This window comes from Thunnus maccoyii, chromosome 5 (assembly GCF_910596095.1).
Source record: "Thunnus maccoyii chromosome 5, fThuMac1.1, whole genome shotgun sequence".
In the NCBI taxonomy this organism is placed as follows: Eukaryota; Metazoa; Chordata; class Actinopteri; order Scombriformes; family Scombridae; genus Thunnus; species Thunnus maccoyii.
In genome coordinates, this window is record NC_056537.1 from 19,777,069 (window position 1) to 19,794,231 (window position 17,163).

Consider the following 17,163-nt stretch of genomic DNA (forward strand, 5'->3'; position numbering starts at 1 on the left):
GTGTGTGTGTGTGTGTGCGCGCGCGCATGTGTGTGTGTGCACATTCGGATTGTGGAATGTGCGCACACTCACAAACTAATGATGGATCTTTGCCAACCAGCCTGGAGAGACAGAGAGTTGTTTTAAGAGGAAGTGAAAGAATGTTGATATACAGGGTCAGCCTTTGGTATGGTGCGCCCCCCTCTGGTCATTTTGGTCATTACACAGTTTCTGTCATATGACATTTCCATAGTCTAAATGTGTTCTCTGTTCTCCTGTGTGTGTATTTTTTTCTGAAATAATATATAAGAAACCTCACATATCCTCATTATAGGATTCAAGGTCAACTAATGTCTTTGTTACCGTTGCTCTTCTGTGTTTTCAGGTTCTACATAGAGAGTATATCCTACCTGAAGGACAATGCCACAATTGAGCTGTTTTTTCTTAATGCCAAGTCCATTATCTACAAGGTAAACTAAAATTTTATTACCATAAGGCATATTTCTAATAATGTTTTCTTAAGATCAGGAAAGGATGTATTTATTCTGGAATGCTTTACAGATTTGGGTGGTCTGAAACTGGCCTTAGAAATATTTTGCTAAAGAAGGTGAAGGTGTCCAGTGGGTTTATTTCATGTTGGAATTATGTGGAGTACACAGCTGTATATTGATAGAAGCATGTCATTTCATTAGCTGCTGTTTTTGGTTCTAAATGAAAAGCCACCACAAGAGGTCCACTTGCACTTTGGTGCTCCACATTGATTTGGTGAAGCAGAAAATGTGAGCCATTTGCATCAGCTGTTACCCATCATGTTATGTACTCCACCACATTCCTGAAACTAGTGAATAATTTGACACATTTACTGCCATCTGTCAGTGTTGAAGCACATTGATTTCAGCTGTGTAAATGGCAGTTTTAATGCTGCCTCTAAATAGACACTGACCTAAAAAAGGTAAAAACACAAACTCACATGGAATAACATCTGACCAATTTGTGTTTTGTACAACTGGTGAACTTCTCGCTCAAAGAATGCCACCTTATATTTGATTTCATACAGAGCAGTCATAGAGATGAGCTTCCCAGTGTTTCCGGAGGCATCAGTCCTCTTGGATGCTAAGCACCTCCACTGGGGATTGGTTGCCTCACTCAAGGGCATTTGTATGTTTGTTTAAAGCGAGGGCAGACTCTATATTATTCAGTCAAATTGTTCACATTCTGCTGTTATGTAATCTTTGCTAACCCTCCAGCTAACGTATTTCTTTTCTAATTACCTGCCTGTGTACAGTTGAGTGACACCAGTGTCAAGCAGTTATCTGTGGTGTCCAGAAGGGGGCACACATGGCCTGATAAAAAATAATTAGACAGAAACATCCCATGTAGCAAATAGTGATAATTTCATATGAATTATACTTTATTTGTACACACAGAGGTGGTCAGTTTTATGAGGGCCAATTCTAGTAAATTTGAATGTAGTAATGTATAGTGTATCATCACAGTATCACGTTTTGATTGGGTCAAAAGTTTATTGAATGCATGTTCACTTTGCAGCATCATAAACAAGTTTCTGTTTGCATGTGTTATAAATGGATGCCCTTCTTCAATGATGTTGAATAGAAAAGTACATGTGAGTACAGAAGGTCTCAGAAGAACATGCAAACCTAATTGTACATTAATTGCAGTTCAAACCCAACATGCAAGCATCTGTCTTATTGTAATATCCATTAAAACCTAAATTGTAGTGACTGTGTAACCAAGTAGTCAGGGAGGCCACAAACAGAAGGTTTCAGGTTTGTTCCCACTAGTTGCTCTGAAAAATGTGAGTAAAGAAACATCACATTCTAATATACATTTATTTATGGAAACATGCTGCACATGCACTGTAGGTACAACATAGTAGGTCAGGTTATATGCCAATCTCCTGTAGTCATTGTTTTGTTAAAGTAGTGAGAAACCTTTTCTGCTGTTCTGTGGGAACACATACAGTACAAAAACATGCAGTGTGTGACGATTAATAGCCACACTGGGTGGTACAGCCATGGTGGGTTTGTTCTGTCTAGTGTTTCATCCTGGCTGTCTGATCTCCCAACCAATTAAGAGGTGGATTGTAAAGGGAACATTCCTGGCATACTTGACCCACTACTCACTGCCCACTAACCCTTATCCTTCTCCCCCTCATCGCCATGATGAATACACATGATCATTGCCCAACAGTGATTATTATGTTTTTAAAGAAGCAGACAACTTAATACATCCCACAATCTCTTGGAGTATAGAGACATTGAATCATCCATGCCTCCTTCCTTCTCCATCTCCCTCTTTTTTCTCTCATTCCTCTACCTTTTCCCAATTCCCTTCGTCCTAAAGTTAGGAACATTGGGAAATGTTTTAAGTAATCAGTAACCAGAGCATCCATGCCTATTCTCAACCCCTAAATCCCCTCTCCCAACCCCCTTCTGTATGCTTTGCTAATCTCTGAACTCCATCCACATGTAGAGGTCATGAAATTAGAGAAGGGAGAGAGGAAAAACAGAGGGGGAGTGGTAGAGAGATGAAAGGACTTACCAACCTATCTTGGTGAAATGGATGACTATCAGAGGCACGTCCACTTTTACTCCCAACATCAGCACAGTGTGTGTGTGTGTTATTTACTTGAGGCCAGCCATAGGAGAATGTGTCATTCATACCCAATGTCCCCTTTTCTCTTTTCTCTTGCAGGAGCTTATTGAAGTGGACAGTGATGTTGTCTTCGAATTGGCTTCCTATATTCTACAAGTAAGATAAAGTGAATTTGCATGTATCAGTTTGGGTGTGGATGTCTGTTTGGTTATCTGTTTTTCACTATATTTAGCACATGGATCCAAACACACTAGTTACTCCAGGGCTCTGAAATGAAACAGCTCTGAAACAGTTTGAAGTTTTCCTCCAAAATGTCTCCTCCAGCCTTTGATCCTAATTGACAGTGATTAAACTCACATTATCTACTGTAGTCATAATTGTCCATGATTAAACTCACATTATGTAATACAGCCATCAATCTGTCACTAATCTGCAATGGCGCTGGGAGTTTAAAATCCTAAAAACCTCAACTCTATTAGTTGGTAGCGAAAGTCTTGGCTACCAGCTAAGTTTTAGGTCTAGTCAGTCAGTACTAATATAACACAGAGCACTTCTCTCTTTATCTTTCTCTCCCTTTCTCAGAGTAGGTCAGTCCATTAACCGTGATGCTGCAAGGTCATGTTACACATAGACTGGGCTGAGTGGTTTGTCTGTATATATGTGTGTGAGCCCTCTGTGCAGGTGCAGATGTACAGTATCAGGTATCTGCTAGGTAGGCCTTCAGAGGTTTCGATCCAGATGGAGGTTTAATGTTTCTTTTGTTTAATTCTTTCTTTCGCAACACAACATGAACACACATTTTATGTTCACTGCTCAGCGTTCACATATTCATCTATGGAATTTGTCCCTTCTTCTCTCTACTTTTCTGTCCCACAGGAGGCTAAAGGAGATTTCACCAGGTAAGCACACTAGTAACTTAATGATTGAAATGTATGATTATATGTAATGCACATATAAAAAGGTAGATATTTTGAGCAAAATGAATGTGATAATGACACATATGATAAACGTCATCTCTAACTAAACTCACGGATTTAATGATTTTTGAGAAGAGGCGATATGTTGATTCAGAGGGGAGAGGCACACACAGAGGGACAATAGAGATGATGTCAGTGGTCTGTCTGCTCTTCTGCTCCCCTGAGCACTGAGGCGCATCACTGAGAGCCTAATCCCCAGAACTGTGCTTGTTTCTGAGCTTGCTTTGCACCCCTCCCTCCTTCTTTTCTGCCACTCTTTCTCCATTTTGATTCGCTCATTTCAGTCTGTGCTGTTACTCATGAGAAAAGCATAAATCGCATGATTTGTGTTCCAATGTGATCAGAGACTGTGGGTTGAATGACAATCTTCCAATATAAGACAGACACTTAGTTGCGGCATGGCAGATTTCCTAAAACATTGCCAGAAAATCAGGGGAAATTTGCATTTAAAAAAAAAGCTCACCATCAAGTGTGAAGATATCTAATATTTAAAAAATGTCGGTTAAGTCCAGTTCAAAAATATCAGAATAGGTATCCCTGCAGCTATGGAGCTTTCCAGTCAAGTACATGTTTCATGTGAGCTACGCCCCACATGTGGTTCTTCAGATGTACATCTGTTTGATGTTGGCCTAAATGTATGCCATACCTCATCCACTCATCCCTTTGTTGCAACACAGATAACAGACTACAGCAGCCACCACCTCTGACCTCATTTCCGCCAGTGAAAGGAGTAAATAAACACAATATCTTTCAGAGGGCTGGAATGTGACACACTCTGGAGACATTCCTTTCACCCTCCTCCCCCTTTCTTCTGCCCTTCCTCCCACACACACACACACACACACCTCCCACCCTAAAAGCTCTAGAGACCCTGCCCTTGTAACCATACACTGTGCTCCCCTCTTCATATGAAGTTTTACTTTATCTCTCACTGCTGCTCCTCAAAAAAATATTCATTGCAATGATTAATTTAACTGCCATTTAACTCTTTAGATATATTTTTTGTCCTTTGTTAAATACAAATGAATCACGAATGCCTTTGAAACACTGCTCTGGAAACAAGATGATAATCTGTAATCATTTATAACAATTAAAAAAATAACATTTTAAGATTGAATTTGTGATTTAATGATTTCACAGCGCCATGGTGCACTCATCGTATTTCTTAGAGTTCAGCTCCCGTTCTCTCTTTGAACATGTACAATGCACGAGTTGCAGACATAACCACACGCACCTAAAGAAGACTTGCTTGCTCGGATATGTTGATCAACCAAACCAGACAAACAGCTGTTTTCACACATTGGAGAACAGCCGGGTAGACTGAATGGGATCTCTTCCAGGGCTTTAGCTCATAGGTTGTCATGTTTCCAGGGCTTTCCCCAATCCTCTGGGGCCTTGGCAGAGGCTGGACAGAGGCTAGGGGATTAGGATGAGGTATTAAGACCTTTTGCCACTGGAGGTCTGAAAACGGAATTTCTCTGGCTCCCTGCATGGTTCCCTGTCTCATTTACTCTGTCTTTGTCTGTATCTTTTCCTTTTCCATCTCTGTTTTTTTTTTTATCTTTTATCTCTCTTTGTTCATATTTTGGATTTTTGTTTCTCTCTCTCTTTTTCCTGTCTCCAACTGTCAGTGTTTGTATGTTCATTGTTAGCACTCTGAAATGAAGAGCATTTAGGACATCAGCTTTCATTCCTCTCGCGATTAAATATAGTTCCTCCTTTCCTTCCTTTTTCTAAACTTAACATTCAATTTCTCAGACAGTTGTGGGAAAATTTCAGTTTTGCTGTAACACAATATTTCAAGGGTTCCTCTGTCTACAGTTCAGTGGTATTGCTTAGACAGTTGTTGAATGAAACTGTTAGGCTTATACATGAGAATGACGGTTCTTGCAAACATGGTTTTGATCATGTCTTTGTGGTCTCTCCCTCCCAGTAATGATGCAACCAGGTCTGACCTGAAAAAACTGCCTGCTCTGCCCACCCAGGCCCTAAAGGAGCACCCATCACTGGCCTACTGGTGAGACACTAACCAGACAAATGCCAGAACACTGCACAGACTCTCCTCTTCTTCTTTTCCTGAGTTTCTAGTCTTTCTCTCATTTTATGATTTGCACTCTCCTACAGTGAAGACCGGGTCATAGAGCATTACAAGAAGCTCAGTGGGCAGTCCAGAGGGCAAGCTATTGTAAAGTAAGTGTTAGTGTCTCTGGTAATGTTTGTCCACTCTTTGGATGGCTGTGTTCTCTGTAACCATTAAATGTGTGTCTTTCTGTTCCTCACAGTTATATGAGCATTGTGGAGTCTCTGCCCACATATGGAGTACATTATTATGCTGTAAAGGTACAGTTTTATTACTCTGCCTTTTTCTTTTCACACACATGCACCACATGCATTTCTGGACCTGCAAGCAGGCAGTTTGGGATTTGGAGATATAGTGGAGCTTAAAGCTATTTGTACTTGTCTTTCTGTCTGTGTCTTTGCCGCTCTTTCTTTCTCTCCTTCTCTCTCTGTCAATCTCATCCACATGCACAACTTTTCCTGAGGTGTTTGTTGTTGTTTGTTTTAGGACAAGCAGGGGATTCCGTGGTGGCTCGGCCTGAGCTATAAAGGTATCTTCCAGTATGACCACCAGGACAAAGTCAAGCCCAGGAAGGTGAGATAATGCTCCCTCTGATCTCTCCGCACCACAATCTAAATTGTCCTCTGCACAGCCTACAGTCCCTCTTTCAATAGAGCTAGATATGTGAAGTCAATAAAAAAAAACCCGCAATTGGTATAATTTCCAAAATTGCAAAAGGTTGTGATTTTTTCACTCCCCTCTTAACACACTATTCTTCTTTAGTGTACTATTTATGACCTCAAAGATTTTTTTTTCATTTTCATTCTTTTACCCTCTTTGAAGAAGAGTTGAATATAAATGTGTTGCTTTATAAGGAAATGTTTCTCTATCTTTTTGTATCTGTTTTCATTGTCACCACTGTCCATTTTTTCCATTCAGTGAGTCAGATTATTGTGTTTGGGAAGAACAATGATACAATACTACTGTCTGGAGACGTTCAGTCTTGGAATGTTTTGCATCCTGTCCTGCTTTTTTGTTCAGTTTCTCCGTGAACCACCCCCCCCCCCCCCCCCCCCCCCCACAATCAGTGGATCCAGCAGGTTACCTGTGAAAGCCTTTCTTACCTCACCTCTGACCTCCTCATCATGTTTAGGGCCTTGATCTCTGGCATTCAGCCTTGTCTCACATGGCGTTAATGGGGTTAACAGCATCCTTGCATACTGACTGACCACTAAGACACTCATACGGTATTCTGGTGCTCATAAACGCACACACACACTAACAAATGCACACACCCACACACAGGAACTCTGAACTCACCATCCTGATGAATACTTCCTGTCTGCCACAGCTTTCCTGTTTGCCACTAATCTTGTGGTCTGTGTGTGCGTGTGTGCGTGTGTGTATGTGTGTGCGCATCTTAATTCATGCATTCCAGTCTAAATGACTGTCACCACCATCACTAATCTTGTGGTTGCCCAGGTGTTACATTACCAAACAACAAAAGACCAAGCAGAAAGCTGTAAAAGGTTACAAATCATGTTGTTGTTGTTTTGTTTTTTTACTACATATGATGTATACATGTTGGTTGACATAATGACAGATAACAATTCATAGCTTTTTCTGAGGTAAATGCCACAAGGAATGAGAAGGGCTTTTACAAAGAGACGGAGGGAAGAAACAGTTGATAGCATTCCTACACAAACGACTTATCAAGCATTCAACCGCGATAGCAGCAGTCGCTGTGAGTCATTGGTCCGTTAAGCTTCAGTACTGACCCCCTCACTTTCTTCCAATCTCTCCCTCTCTCACTTCCTATTTCTTGCTCTATCGCCGTCTTTCTCCCTCACACCCCCCTCCTATATGCAAACACACACAGACACACACAGCAAAGTGGCAAAAGAATTAGACTCGGCCTCCTCACCACGCAAATGTCATTGTAGTCTTAGGAGCTTGAGATTCGTGGACTGCATGTCTTGTTAGTGCAACGTCACAAGAATGACTAAATCAACACAGTTATTCAGTTTTTCAGTAAAAACGCAGACAAAAGAGAGCGTGCAGATGTTATATTAGTAATGCAGGTCATCTTTATTTCAACAAACCGGAGGAAGTGCAGTTGATTAGTCAATCAGCCAGCCAGTCCAGTACCAGTAACCACTGACTCACACTGTAATCACTAGTTTGTTGCTGCTTAAGTTTACAGAACTGTGACTGAGTGAGTTGGTGGAAGAACACTGATTTTGAGACATTTTGGGCCAATAACCCTCTTTTGTTACAGTAAAAATTGTTAATGTTTTAAATATAAACATTATTATTCATTAATAATTAAATACTAAGTGGCTTCAAGTTGTGCTGTATAATAGGCATGTGTGTATTGAAAGCAGTTGTGTTTAATTAGTTAGTCTTTTTACGAGGGGAGATCCCGTTGTCTCTTAATGCAGACCATCTACCGCAACCTGCATGTTTATTTGGGGATGTTAAAATACTTTTCCCCCTTTGCTCACCGCAGACCACATGCAGATTCACTTACGGCACACACAACCCGGGGTTTACAACTGAACCACACACCATACTAGTGCCTCGTTAGTCTGTTCTGACTCATTTAGACAGAGATTATAGGTTCTGTGTGTGGATTGACTACCTCACTGACTGCCTTAAGGCTAACATAGAAACGCCTCTGTCAACACTGTGAAAAAGAAGGGTCAGTCAAACACAACAAACTATGATGATAATTTAATGTCATCTCACGTGCATTTCACTGCATATGAATACATTTTTCAGCAGTGGAACAAGAGTACACACCCACTTACTGTAGTCAGCTTCTGTCTGTGTTTCATTTAGCGCAAATAGGCATATACAGCCCAGTCTGATTAGTCTTTCCAGAATTGTCATCCCTCCAAAACACCACAACCAAAACACAAACAACAGGAAGTGCCCCCAGAGTGTGTCTGCATCTCCATGACAACGGATGGATGTAGGGTTGAACACCAGAACCCCACCCACACGGATGAAATAATAGTCTTTTAGACTCCTAGGTCCAATTCTTGAAAGGAATAATACCTGGCCTCAGTACAGTTAGAGCAGCCTATGCTATTTAAACTTTCTATTCTTCCTGTAATCTCCAGGGAGTCCGCTACACTGAAGAAAGGCCTTTACACTCTATCAGATCTGACCTTTTCATCTGAAATGGATGTGAGCTCGGGTGTACAGACATTATTATGTGACAGACGCGGGTCTGTGCACATGAGCACCCAGTCACTTCCTCTGCTTGTGTGTGATTGTGCCATTGTTGAGTGTTTTACGGTCAAAAGGGAGAGGAATTATAGCAGATGCACGCATACATGCACAACCCTCAGCCCAATAACCGAAGCACCCTGTGGCTTTGAAAGACTTCCTAAGAAAGAATCTGTCAGCATGTTTTCATGAGATATTCCTGCTATTCAGAGTCTGTCACAAAGACTACAAAGGTTTGATTAATACAATGGGGTTATGTAACTGGAGCACTTTTTGAAATTACGACTAAAATGTCTAATTTTAAACTTGAGAGCAACTTCGTTACACCTTGTTGACTACTGTTTGCACGCGTACAACTTATCCTCAAACATCAAAGTCTACTTTCAGAATTGCAGCAGCTCTGTCCCGCTGATGCCGAGGACAGCTTTAGTGGTCTCGTGCCTGAACACAGTTACAAACACCTCTCTTATCTCCACAGCTCTGGTCCATATGTAGCCAACACACACACACACACACACACACACACACACACACTCACTATCTACCCCGCCCGCTATATTTAGCACCATGCTACATTAGCACTTCACACTCCATTGAAAATGTACGGTACAGCAAGAGTTTTGATAAGAGTGCAAATTTTCTCTCCTCATGCTGGTACACATACACACACACACACACACACACACACACACACACACACACACACACATACAGTACATACATGCATACATTAGGCTGTGTTTACATCATTTTTCACCCCCTCTCCCCCTTTCCTCCCTCTCATCCCTCCGTCCATTGTTTTCCCAGGCTGTTAAAATTCCTGGGCTGTGACCTGTTCCTCCCTCTGCTCCCTTTCTCCTCTTTTCCTCCCTCATCCTGTCATAGATGGGTCTCCTACATTGTTCCTTTTCTCCTGATTGTTAGTTCTTGCTGCTTAGCTTTACTTTGCTCAATAGTAGTTGGTCAGAGGGTTGTGTACGTGTGTGTGTGTTTTCATGTCTGCCCCAGCTGATAGATGCAGGCCGTCTTGTGTTGCAGCTCTAAAATATAGCCCACACTCTACTCTTTCTGTAACAAGAAACAGACTCCGAGTTTTTGAATGTGTGTGTGTGTGTGTGTGTATGTGTGTGTGTGTGTGTGTGTGTGTGTGTGTGTGTGTGTGTGTGTACACAGAGGTCTGGCTAAACAAAGCAAGGGCACTTCAATTGCTGGGGCCACAGAAAGCTTCTTTCCCCCTTCATCACTCCTCCCCTGACCCCTCTTTTACACACACATACTCACACACACCTCCCAACCGCAGAGCACAGAGCAGGAAGCATAGTCCCTAAGGGAGGGAGGAGGGGTCAGGAGGAGGGGGAGGCGTAAATGCCCCCTCCCTCCTCAACCCTCCTAGCAAAGCTACAGGAGAGGAGGAAACTTAACTTTACACACTTTCTCCTCAGCCAACACACACACACACACACACACATGCCTACAGCTGGTGAACACCCACCAACTCAGAAACGTTCTGTTCCCCTGCGCCTGGGAGGATTTAAGATACACACATGCTGGGGAGTAGATCTTGGGGGAAACTTTCTCGCCCAGCTGGCTTTGGCTTCATTTAAAGAGGAGCTGATGGTTCATAAAGGGGACGGAAAAGAAGGGAAGAGAAGGAAAAAAGAAAAGCTCAGCAGAGGAAAGAAAGCCTCCTCCCTCTCACACTGTCTCTCTCCAGCGTGAGGTCATCTAGCGCAAGGATCCGCCGTGGACGAGACCGCCTGGTCTGGACCTGATCACAGAACTTCAGACCGGGGTCTCTGCTCTCCCTCCACCTCCTTCTCCTCCTCCGTTGCCAACTCCTCCTCTTCATCGGCTTCTCCTTCTTTTTTTTTTTTTTCTCCTCCTCCTTATCCATTGCGTTTTCTTTCAAAACAAATTGGAACATACAGAGAAGAGAAGAGAGGATTTAGCTCAAGGCTGTGTGGATTTAGTGTTTTTCTGCAAGCAGCCCTGAAGAGTTGTGTTTCTCCTAAACCTCAGGTGTTCCAATGGCGTCAGCTGGAGAACCTCTACTTCAGAGAGAAGAAGTTTTCAGTGGAAGTTCATGACCCCAGGAGGTAAATTTATATTACATTTATGCTGGTCTCAACTTACTATAATGCTTTTCTGCTATGCGTTTTAATGTGTTTATGTGTTTTTTTCAAAAAGTTATTGAGTATTGCTTTTCAAGATAGAGGGACTCAGCTCTTGAGTATATCATTGGTTAGCTGATTATTATATCATAGCCCTAGCGATTTAATGTTATTGCTGTTGAATTCTCTCCAGCTAATATTTGGAAGTGATACCATTTTTCCCTAAGTTATGGACACCTTCCAGTAGCTTTTACTGTACATTACCCCTGTGCCATATGCGAATGGTGTTAAGATTCAAACTACGTACAGTACAGTTCAGGAAAAGAGAGATTGGAATCTAATTCAGTAATGGTTGCAGCATTTGTCTTGGCAATAGAGCAAGATATTAGGGATGTCCCGGTGGAGCCTGAAACAGATTGATAGGCTGATTATTAACACACTTGTGCAGCCACATGCACAGGGTAAACTCTTGATAGTTGACCACAGAAGGATAGATGGCTGTGTGATAGCTGTTTTGCGGAGGAAGTGACCTCTCTTATGTTTATTTAACATGGCTATATACGTGGAGTGTTATTCTACAGACCGAGGGAGGGAGGCAATGGGAGAAAAAGAGACAGACAGGGTGAAACAGAGAGCAGTGGTGTTTTCTTTAAAGGAAGCTGTCATTAGGGTGAGCTGGTCTGTTGCTCAGCTACAGATGTGTGTTTAAATAAGGATGAGTAAACAATGGGGAACATCGTGTGTGGCTTTGCAAAAATATCTCTATCAGCCTCGCTCTCTCAAGCCTTTAATATTTTTTCTCCCTCGGAGCAGCCGCAGGAGTAGTAATTTTATTAGCAGTAGAAGTGGTGGTGGGAGTGTTTTCACTGGCGGAGATGTGTAGACATCTTTTGTATTCAGTGTATATAAGGAGGCCTTGTGTCCGCTCCTACTGTAGGGCGTCTGTGACAAGAAGGACGTTTGGTCACAGCGGCATTGCTGTGCATACCTGGTACGCCTGTCCTGCCCTCATCAAGTCCATCTGGGCCATGGCCATCAGCCAACACCAGTTCTACCTGGACCGCAAGCAGAGCAAGGTCAGCCGGTCCCACCACAGACACACTTAAAACTGACCACAGACATGATTAGAAACGTACAAGAGATACAGTAAACTCAGCAATTTAACAACTTACAGTAATGATGTGCTTTGACAAACACTTCTCCATTCTTGTGTGTCCAGTCAAAGATCCATGCAGCACGGAGTTTGAGTGAGATCGCAATAGACCTTACGGAAACAGGAACGCTGAAGACCTCCAAACTGGCCAACATGGGCAGCAAGGGCAAGATCATCAGTGGCAGCAGTGGTAGTCTTCTCTCCTCAGGTCAGTGTGTGTGTGTGTGTGTGTGTGTGTGTGTGTGTGTGTGTATGTATGTGTCTGAGAGTGTATTTTAGGGAGAAAAAAAACAGAGAGACTATGACCGGAAGAGATAGATTGATATGTGTGTGTATTCGTCTTTGTGTTTGCATGTGTGGTGATGGCGGCAGAAGGGGTGGAGGGAGGGGTTGGTCATCAACTGGAAAGACAGAAACAGCTGCTTCTGGAAAGAGGCCATTGATTCTGTGCTGAACGTTCTCACACACATATACTGTACACCCACCACACCCGCTGTCTTTCTGTATGTATAGAACACAACTCCCACCCAGCCTCCATGTCACACAAACTCATCCTCCAGAGGCCACTGACTCTAAATTTAGTGGGTGAGAGAACGAAAAGGGCAGCGGGTCAGTCTACAAGTTTACCACAGCATTTAAAACAATGCTTATCTGTGTTGAACAAATAATGAGTCTGACAGGAAGATTTGTACACAAACCAAAATTAGAATGGAGAGGAAACTGCCCTTTTAAACCCGGGCCATGTAAAGTTTGTTGCATGCTAGAAAAGAGAGTACAGTAATTTAGGCTGAAGGGAAGCATAGATACTGAAACCTTGTTATCTACTGCTCCGTTATACCCTTATAAAATGACATGCACTAGACCAAGCCAACACTATTTAAGAGGTATTCGAAGGCCTTTGAAGAGACAAGAATGTGTGTGTCTGTACATGGCTGTGGGGTCAGCTATTTAGAGTATATTCCACCTTACTGAATCAATTACTGTTGTCAGGAACGAGGAATGCCTTCCAGCAAAAATGTCCTGCATGCCCTCCTCATTTTCATTGCTCCATAGCTAATCCTCCTGATCAGATCCGTTACTTCCTCTAACTCCCTTTTCTCAACATAGATACACATAGCTCCCTTCTCCCTTCCCTTTATCTCTCAGTCTTTTCTCCCCTCCCTGTTCTCCTCTAGTTCCACCACATATTATACAGGGTGTCTTATCTGTCTGCGTCTTATCGCTTGTCTCCTTAGTGTTGTGTCATTGTGGTCATGATCCACAGCTGATTGGAGGCCATCTTTATCCAGTAACATAAATACGCCATTGGTACTGTGATATCACATCTGTGATCTTTGAATGGATGTGGCTGTTTGAAACCCTTCTTCCTACAGAAATGTGGATGTTTAACATCACTGAACAAGCCTGTTTGAATGTATTTCAGCTGTAAGATCAGTCGGATGGTAATGCTTTGTGTACCTTCAAAACAAAAGGTGCAGAAACATTAAACTTAAATTAATCAAGATTTTCAACAGTGGTTAGTTTTTTGTTGTTGCAACGTTTAAGCAGACATAAGGCCACTGAGTGCAACAGAGAGCTACATAATGTGAGTGGGGAAGTGTATGTGTTGTTTTCAACAAGGCATGTTGCAAACAAGACTGGCACCATACCAGGGTCTTAGAGATTGTGCGTCACACACTTTGTCCTAAACTGCCCCTTCCTTGAAACACTCACACAAACACGGCACTTAAATTCAGTTTCCTTATCGAAACATTCCATTCACTTCCCTGTAAACATCCTGCGAGGCGTGCAGGTGCACGCACAATCTCTCTCTCTCCTCTGCGGTCTGCCTCAAAAGAACAAGACCCCGAAACTCCAAACAATCACACACTGACATGCTCGTGACTCCTGCCCTTACCTTATGTGTTGTCTGGATGCTGCAGGCTCTCAGGAATCAGACAGCTCCCAGACAGCAAAGAAGGACATGCTGGCAGCACTGAGGGCCAGGCAGGAAGCTCTGGAAGAAACACTAAGGCAGAGACTAGAGGAACTCAAGAGCATCTGCATCAGAGAAGCGGTATGAGAAAACACAGATTTGGCAAAAAAAAATTTGAAAACCACAGTGCTTTCTAGCTCTGCCTTTTCATCTGTATTTACCATTTTCCCCTTTTCATTCTTCTAGGAGCTGACAGGAAAACTTCCCAAGGAATATCCACTTGATCCAGGAGAGGAACCACCCACAGTGAGAAGGAAGATTGGTACCGCATTCAAACTGGACGAGCAGAAAATTCTTCCTAAGGGAGAGGTGAAGCCCCAACCTCTTCAGTTCTCCTCAATAGCACTTTCTCATGTTGTCCAATCAAATAAAAACAGGAAGTTAGCAAGTGGTCTCAGTGTTTGAAATAAGTACATAAAACTAAGTACCTGCACCTGGTACTGTGCTGCAGTAATCAGCAAACATTGAGTGCAATTCATGTCAGTTCATAGTGTAAATCCGCCTTAAGCCAGTATTAATTTATTAACAGAGTATGGCCATTATAGATCAAAGTGTTTAAAAGCTCTTGACATCATACAGTACAGATCAAGGTTTGTTCAGGATTAACTGTTTAAAACCTCATATAAATACTCACATAATGGTATGAGATGATGATTGATGTAATAAGTTAACTGATCCCTACTCATTTGTTAAGTAAGCAAATGAAAGCAAGTACAATGAAAAGCTAGTCTGAGACCTCTTGGACCTTCTGAAAGTAGTACTGCATCTTTCTTTTGCTCTCTTTTTGTGCCACGGGTAGATTTTCCAGAGCAGCAGAACTTCTAAAAATAGTCTGGCAGCATTCTCACCACAGGAAGTGGTGATAGTAGGATTGTGTGCGCGCCTGTATGTGTGCAAGCATGTGCATGTAGATGTGTGTCGCTGAGGTTGCATGCTTTGAAAAGGATCCAGGCGGGGACACAATATCACAAAACTGCCTCGCAAGCAGAAAGATGTTTCTTAATTTACACTGAACACCTCAGACTCATTCACACAAAGAAACAGAAGCCACTCTAACAGTAGTGTGAAGGAACTGCTAGTAAGAGGAATTCCTCAGAACTGAGGTAGTCCAGTAAGATGTCGACCCAAGTGAATACATCATGGCTCTGTCTCTCCAGAGGCAAGTGAAATCATGTGTGTGTTCTCACAGTGCATGCAGGCTGTGCAGTGTGTGTCACAGGATTGACATGAGTTTATTTCCTTTTCTATAACCACAGTCACAAGTTTATACTATACCATAATAATCTATACTATATTTTGCATTGTACACATACACATTTTGCAGTGCAGTAAACACACATTATGCAATAAACTTGTACAATGAGAGTATGTTTTCCTTGGTTCACCTACAGTGATAGTCTGTGCTTAACAAATCCCAGGAGAAGTGTAGAGGAGGAGAAGGTGGATTGATGGAGAACTGTTATTATTGGGGGGGCAGTGTGTCTCAATAGAGAATATTCAGTGGTGAGAAAATGTGGAGCTGCCTGCAACACAGATAAATGATTTCCGCAGCGTGTTTTCTCTGGCAAAGCTTTGTGTGTGTGTGTCTCACCAAATACATTGCATGGGAGAGTTACAGTGTGAATATGTGTCTGCAAACTAAACACTTGTTGTTTTTGGATTGTGTGTGAAGGTATTTGTTGCTAAAACCATGAGCGAAGCTGATAGTATTTTTGTGCCTGTGCTGCTTAGAGTTTGCACTCATGTTTGTGTATGCGCTCATCCCAGGAAGAGGAGCTGGAGCGTTTGGAGAGGGAGTTTGCTATTCAGTCCCAGATTACGGAGGCAGCCAGGCGTCTTGCCAGCGATCCTCATGTGAGCAGTAAGAAGCTGAAGAAACAGAGGAAAACTTCTTATCTGAACGCACTGAAGAAGCTCCAGGAAATTGAGAACTCTATCAATGAGTACCGAGTCCGGTCTGGCAAGAAGCCTACTCAAAGGGCGTCACTTATTATCGAAGGTACCAGTATACTCCTACTCACTACAGGAAAATCAATTTGTCCTCATATCTCTTTATTTCTATAAACTGTAGTTTGACTTCACATACAGCAGTATTCTTTCAGGTGCTGTTTAGAGGAGTAGTATAAGCCCACATATTGGCTAATACAGCTGACAAGTTCCAAAATTGTTGCTTTTTGACACAGACTGAAACTTTTGGAATATTTTGTAATCATACCATTTTAACTACTTGCCTTTGTTTGTCCTATAGAGGCCAATATCGGCTCTGAAGACAGTTCACTGTCTGACGCACTGGTCTTGGATGATGGTGAGTCATATTAACTTCTTAACTACTTCTGCTACCTCGTAATAATCATGTAATTTAATGAGTTGAAGAGTGTTCTTACTCACTCCAATCATTTCTTGGTTTCAGATGATCCTCAAGTCACAGGTACCCCAACCTTCTCCCCAGTAGGATCGCCTCACAAGGGCCTCCCCCCTCGGCCACCATCTCACAGTCGGCCCCCTCCACCGCAGTCCCTGGATGGCCTGAGACACCTGCACTACACACGCTCTGACTACGATAAATCACCCATTAAACCCAAAATGTGGAGCGAATCGTCACTGGATGAGCCCTATGAAAAAGTCAAGAAACGCACCTCTCACTCCAGGTATGAGGGAGTTTCTCTCAAGTACTATTTAGTAAAATATATGTGTGAGGCTGCCCATAGCCTAAACAACCACATATGCATTTAAAATATTGTTTAGTCATCTCAAGTGTAATTCATCCAACTAAAATCAACAGCACATCATACATAGATTGCTTATATGAAAGGAGTATACGTATATAATCAAATATATTTAAAATAATGCTTTTTTTGCTTCTCTGTCAAGTCACAGGCGTTTCCCAAGCTCCGGCAGTGCAGAAGCAGGAGGTAGTAACTCTCTGCAGAGCAGCCCCATCAGGAGCCTTCCTCACTGGAGTTCTCAGTCCAGCATGCCGTCGACTCCGGACCTGAGGACAAGGACCCCACATTACGTACATTCCACTAGGTCAGTCTTTATACCCTCAGTTGTTTACT

At 42.5% G+C, this 17,163-nt stretch overlaps 1 protein-coding gene across 10 annotated transcripts in view; it reads left to right on the top strand.

The window, feature by feature from the left end:
• The window catches only part of frmd4a (FERM domain containing 4A), a 101,894-nt gene that overhangs the window by 76,305 nt on the left and 8,426 nt on the right, over positions 1-17,163 (top strand). For 5 of the 10 annotated variants that reach the window (XM_042411038.1, XM_042411035.1, XM_042411032.1 and 2 more), the window contains 16 exons: positions 365-449; positions 2,695-2,751; positions 3,472-3,494; positions 5,506-5,589; positions 5,697-5,762; positions 5,855-5,912; positions 6,139-6,225; positions 10,885-10,961; positions 11,911-12,052; positions 12,196-12,337; positions 14,052-14,185; positions 14,291-14,413; positions 15,872-16,103; positions 16,353-16,409; positions 16,515-16,752; positions 16,976-17,134. In XM_042411038.1, coding sequence (XP_042266972.1) covers positions 365-449; positions 2,695-2,751; positions 3,472-3,494; positions 5,506-5,589; positions 5,697-5,762; positions 5,855-5,912; positions 6,139-6,225; positions 10,885-10,961; positions 11,911-12,052; positions 12,196-12,337; positions 14,052-14,185; positions 14,291-14,413; positions 15,872-16,103; positions 16,353-16,409; positions 16,515-16,752; positions 16,976-17,134 — 1,764 coding nt within the window. The remainder of the gene's footprint in view (positions 1-364; positions 450-2,694; positions 2,752-3,471; positions 3,495-5,505; positions 5,590-5,696; positions 5,763-5,854; positions 5,913-6,138; positions 6,226-10,884; positions 10,962-11,910; positions 12,053-12,195; positions 12,338-14,051; positions 14,186-14,290; positions 14,414-15,871; positions 16,104-16,352; positions 16,410-16,514; positions 16,753-16,975; positions 17,135-17,163) is intronic. The other 5 variants (XM_042411036.1, XM_042411029.1, XM_042411039.1 and 2 more) reach the window with 2 other exon arrangements.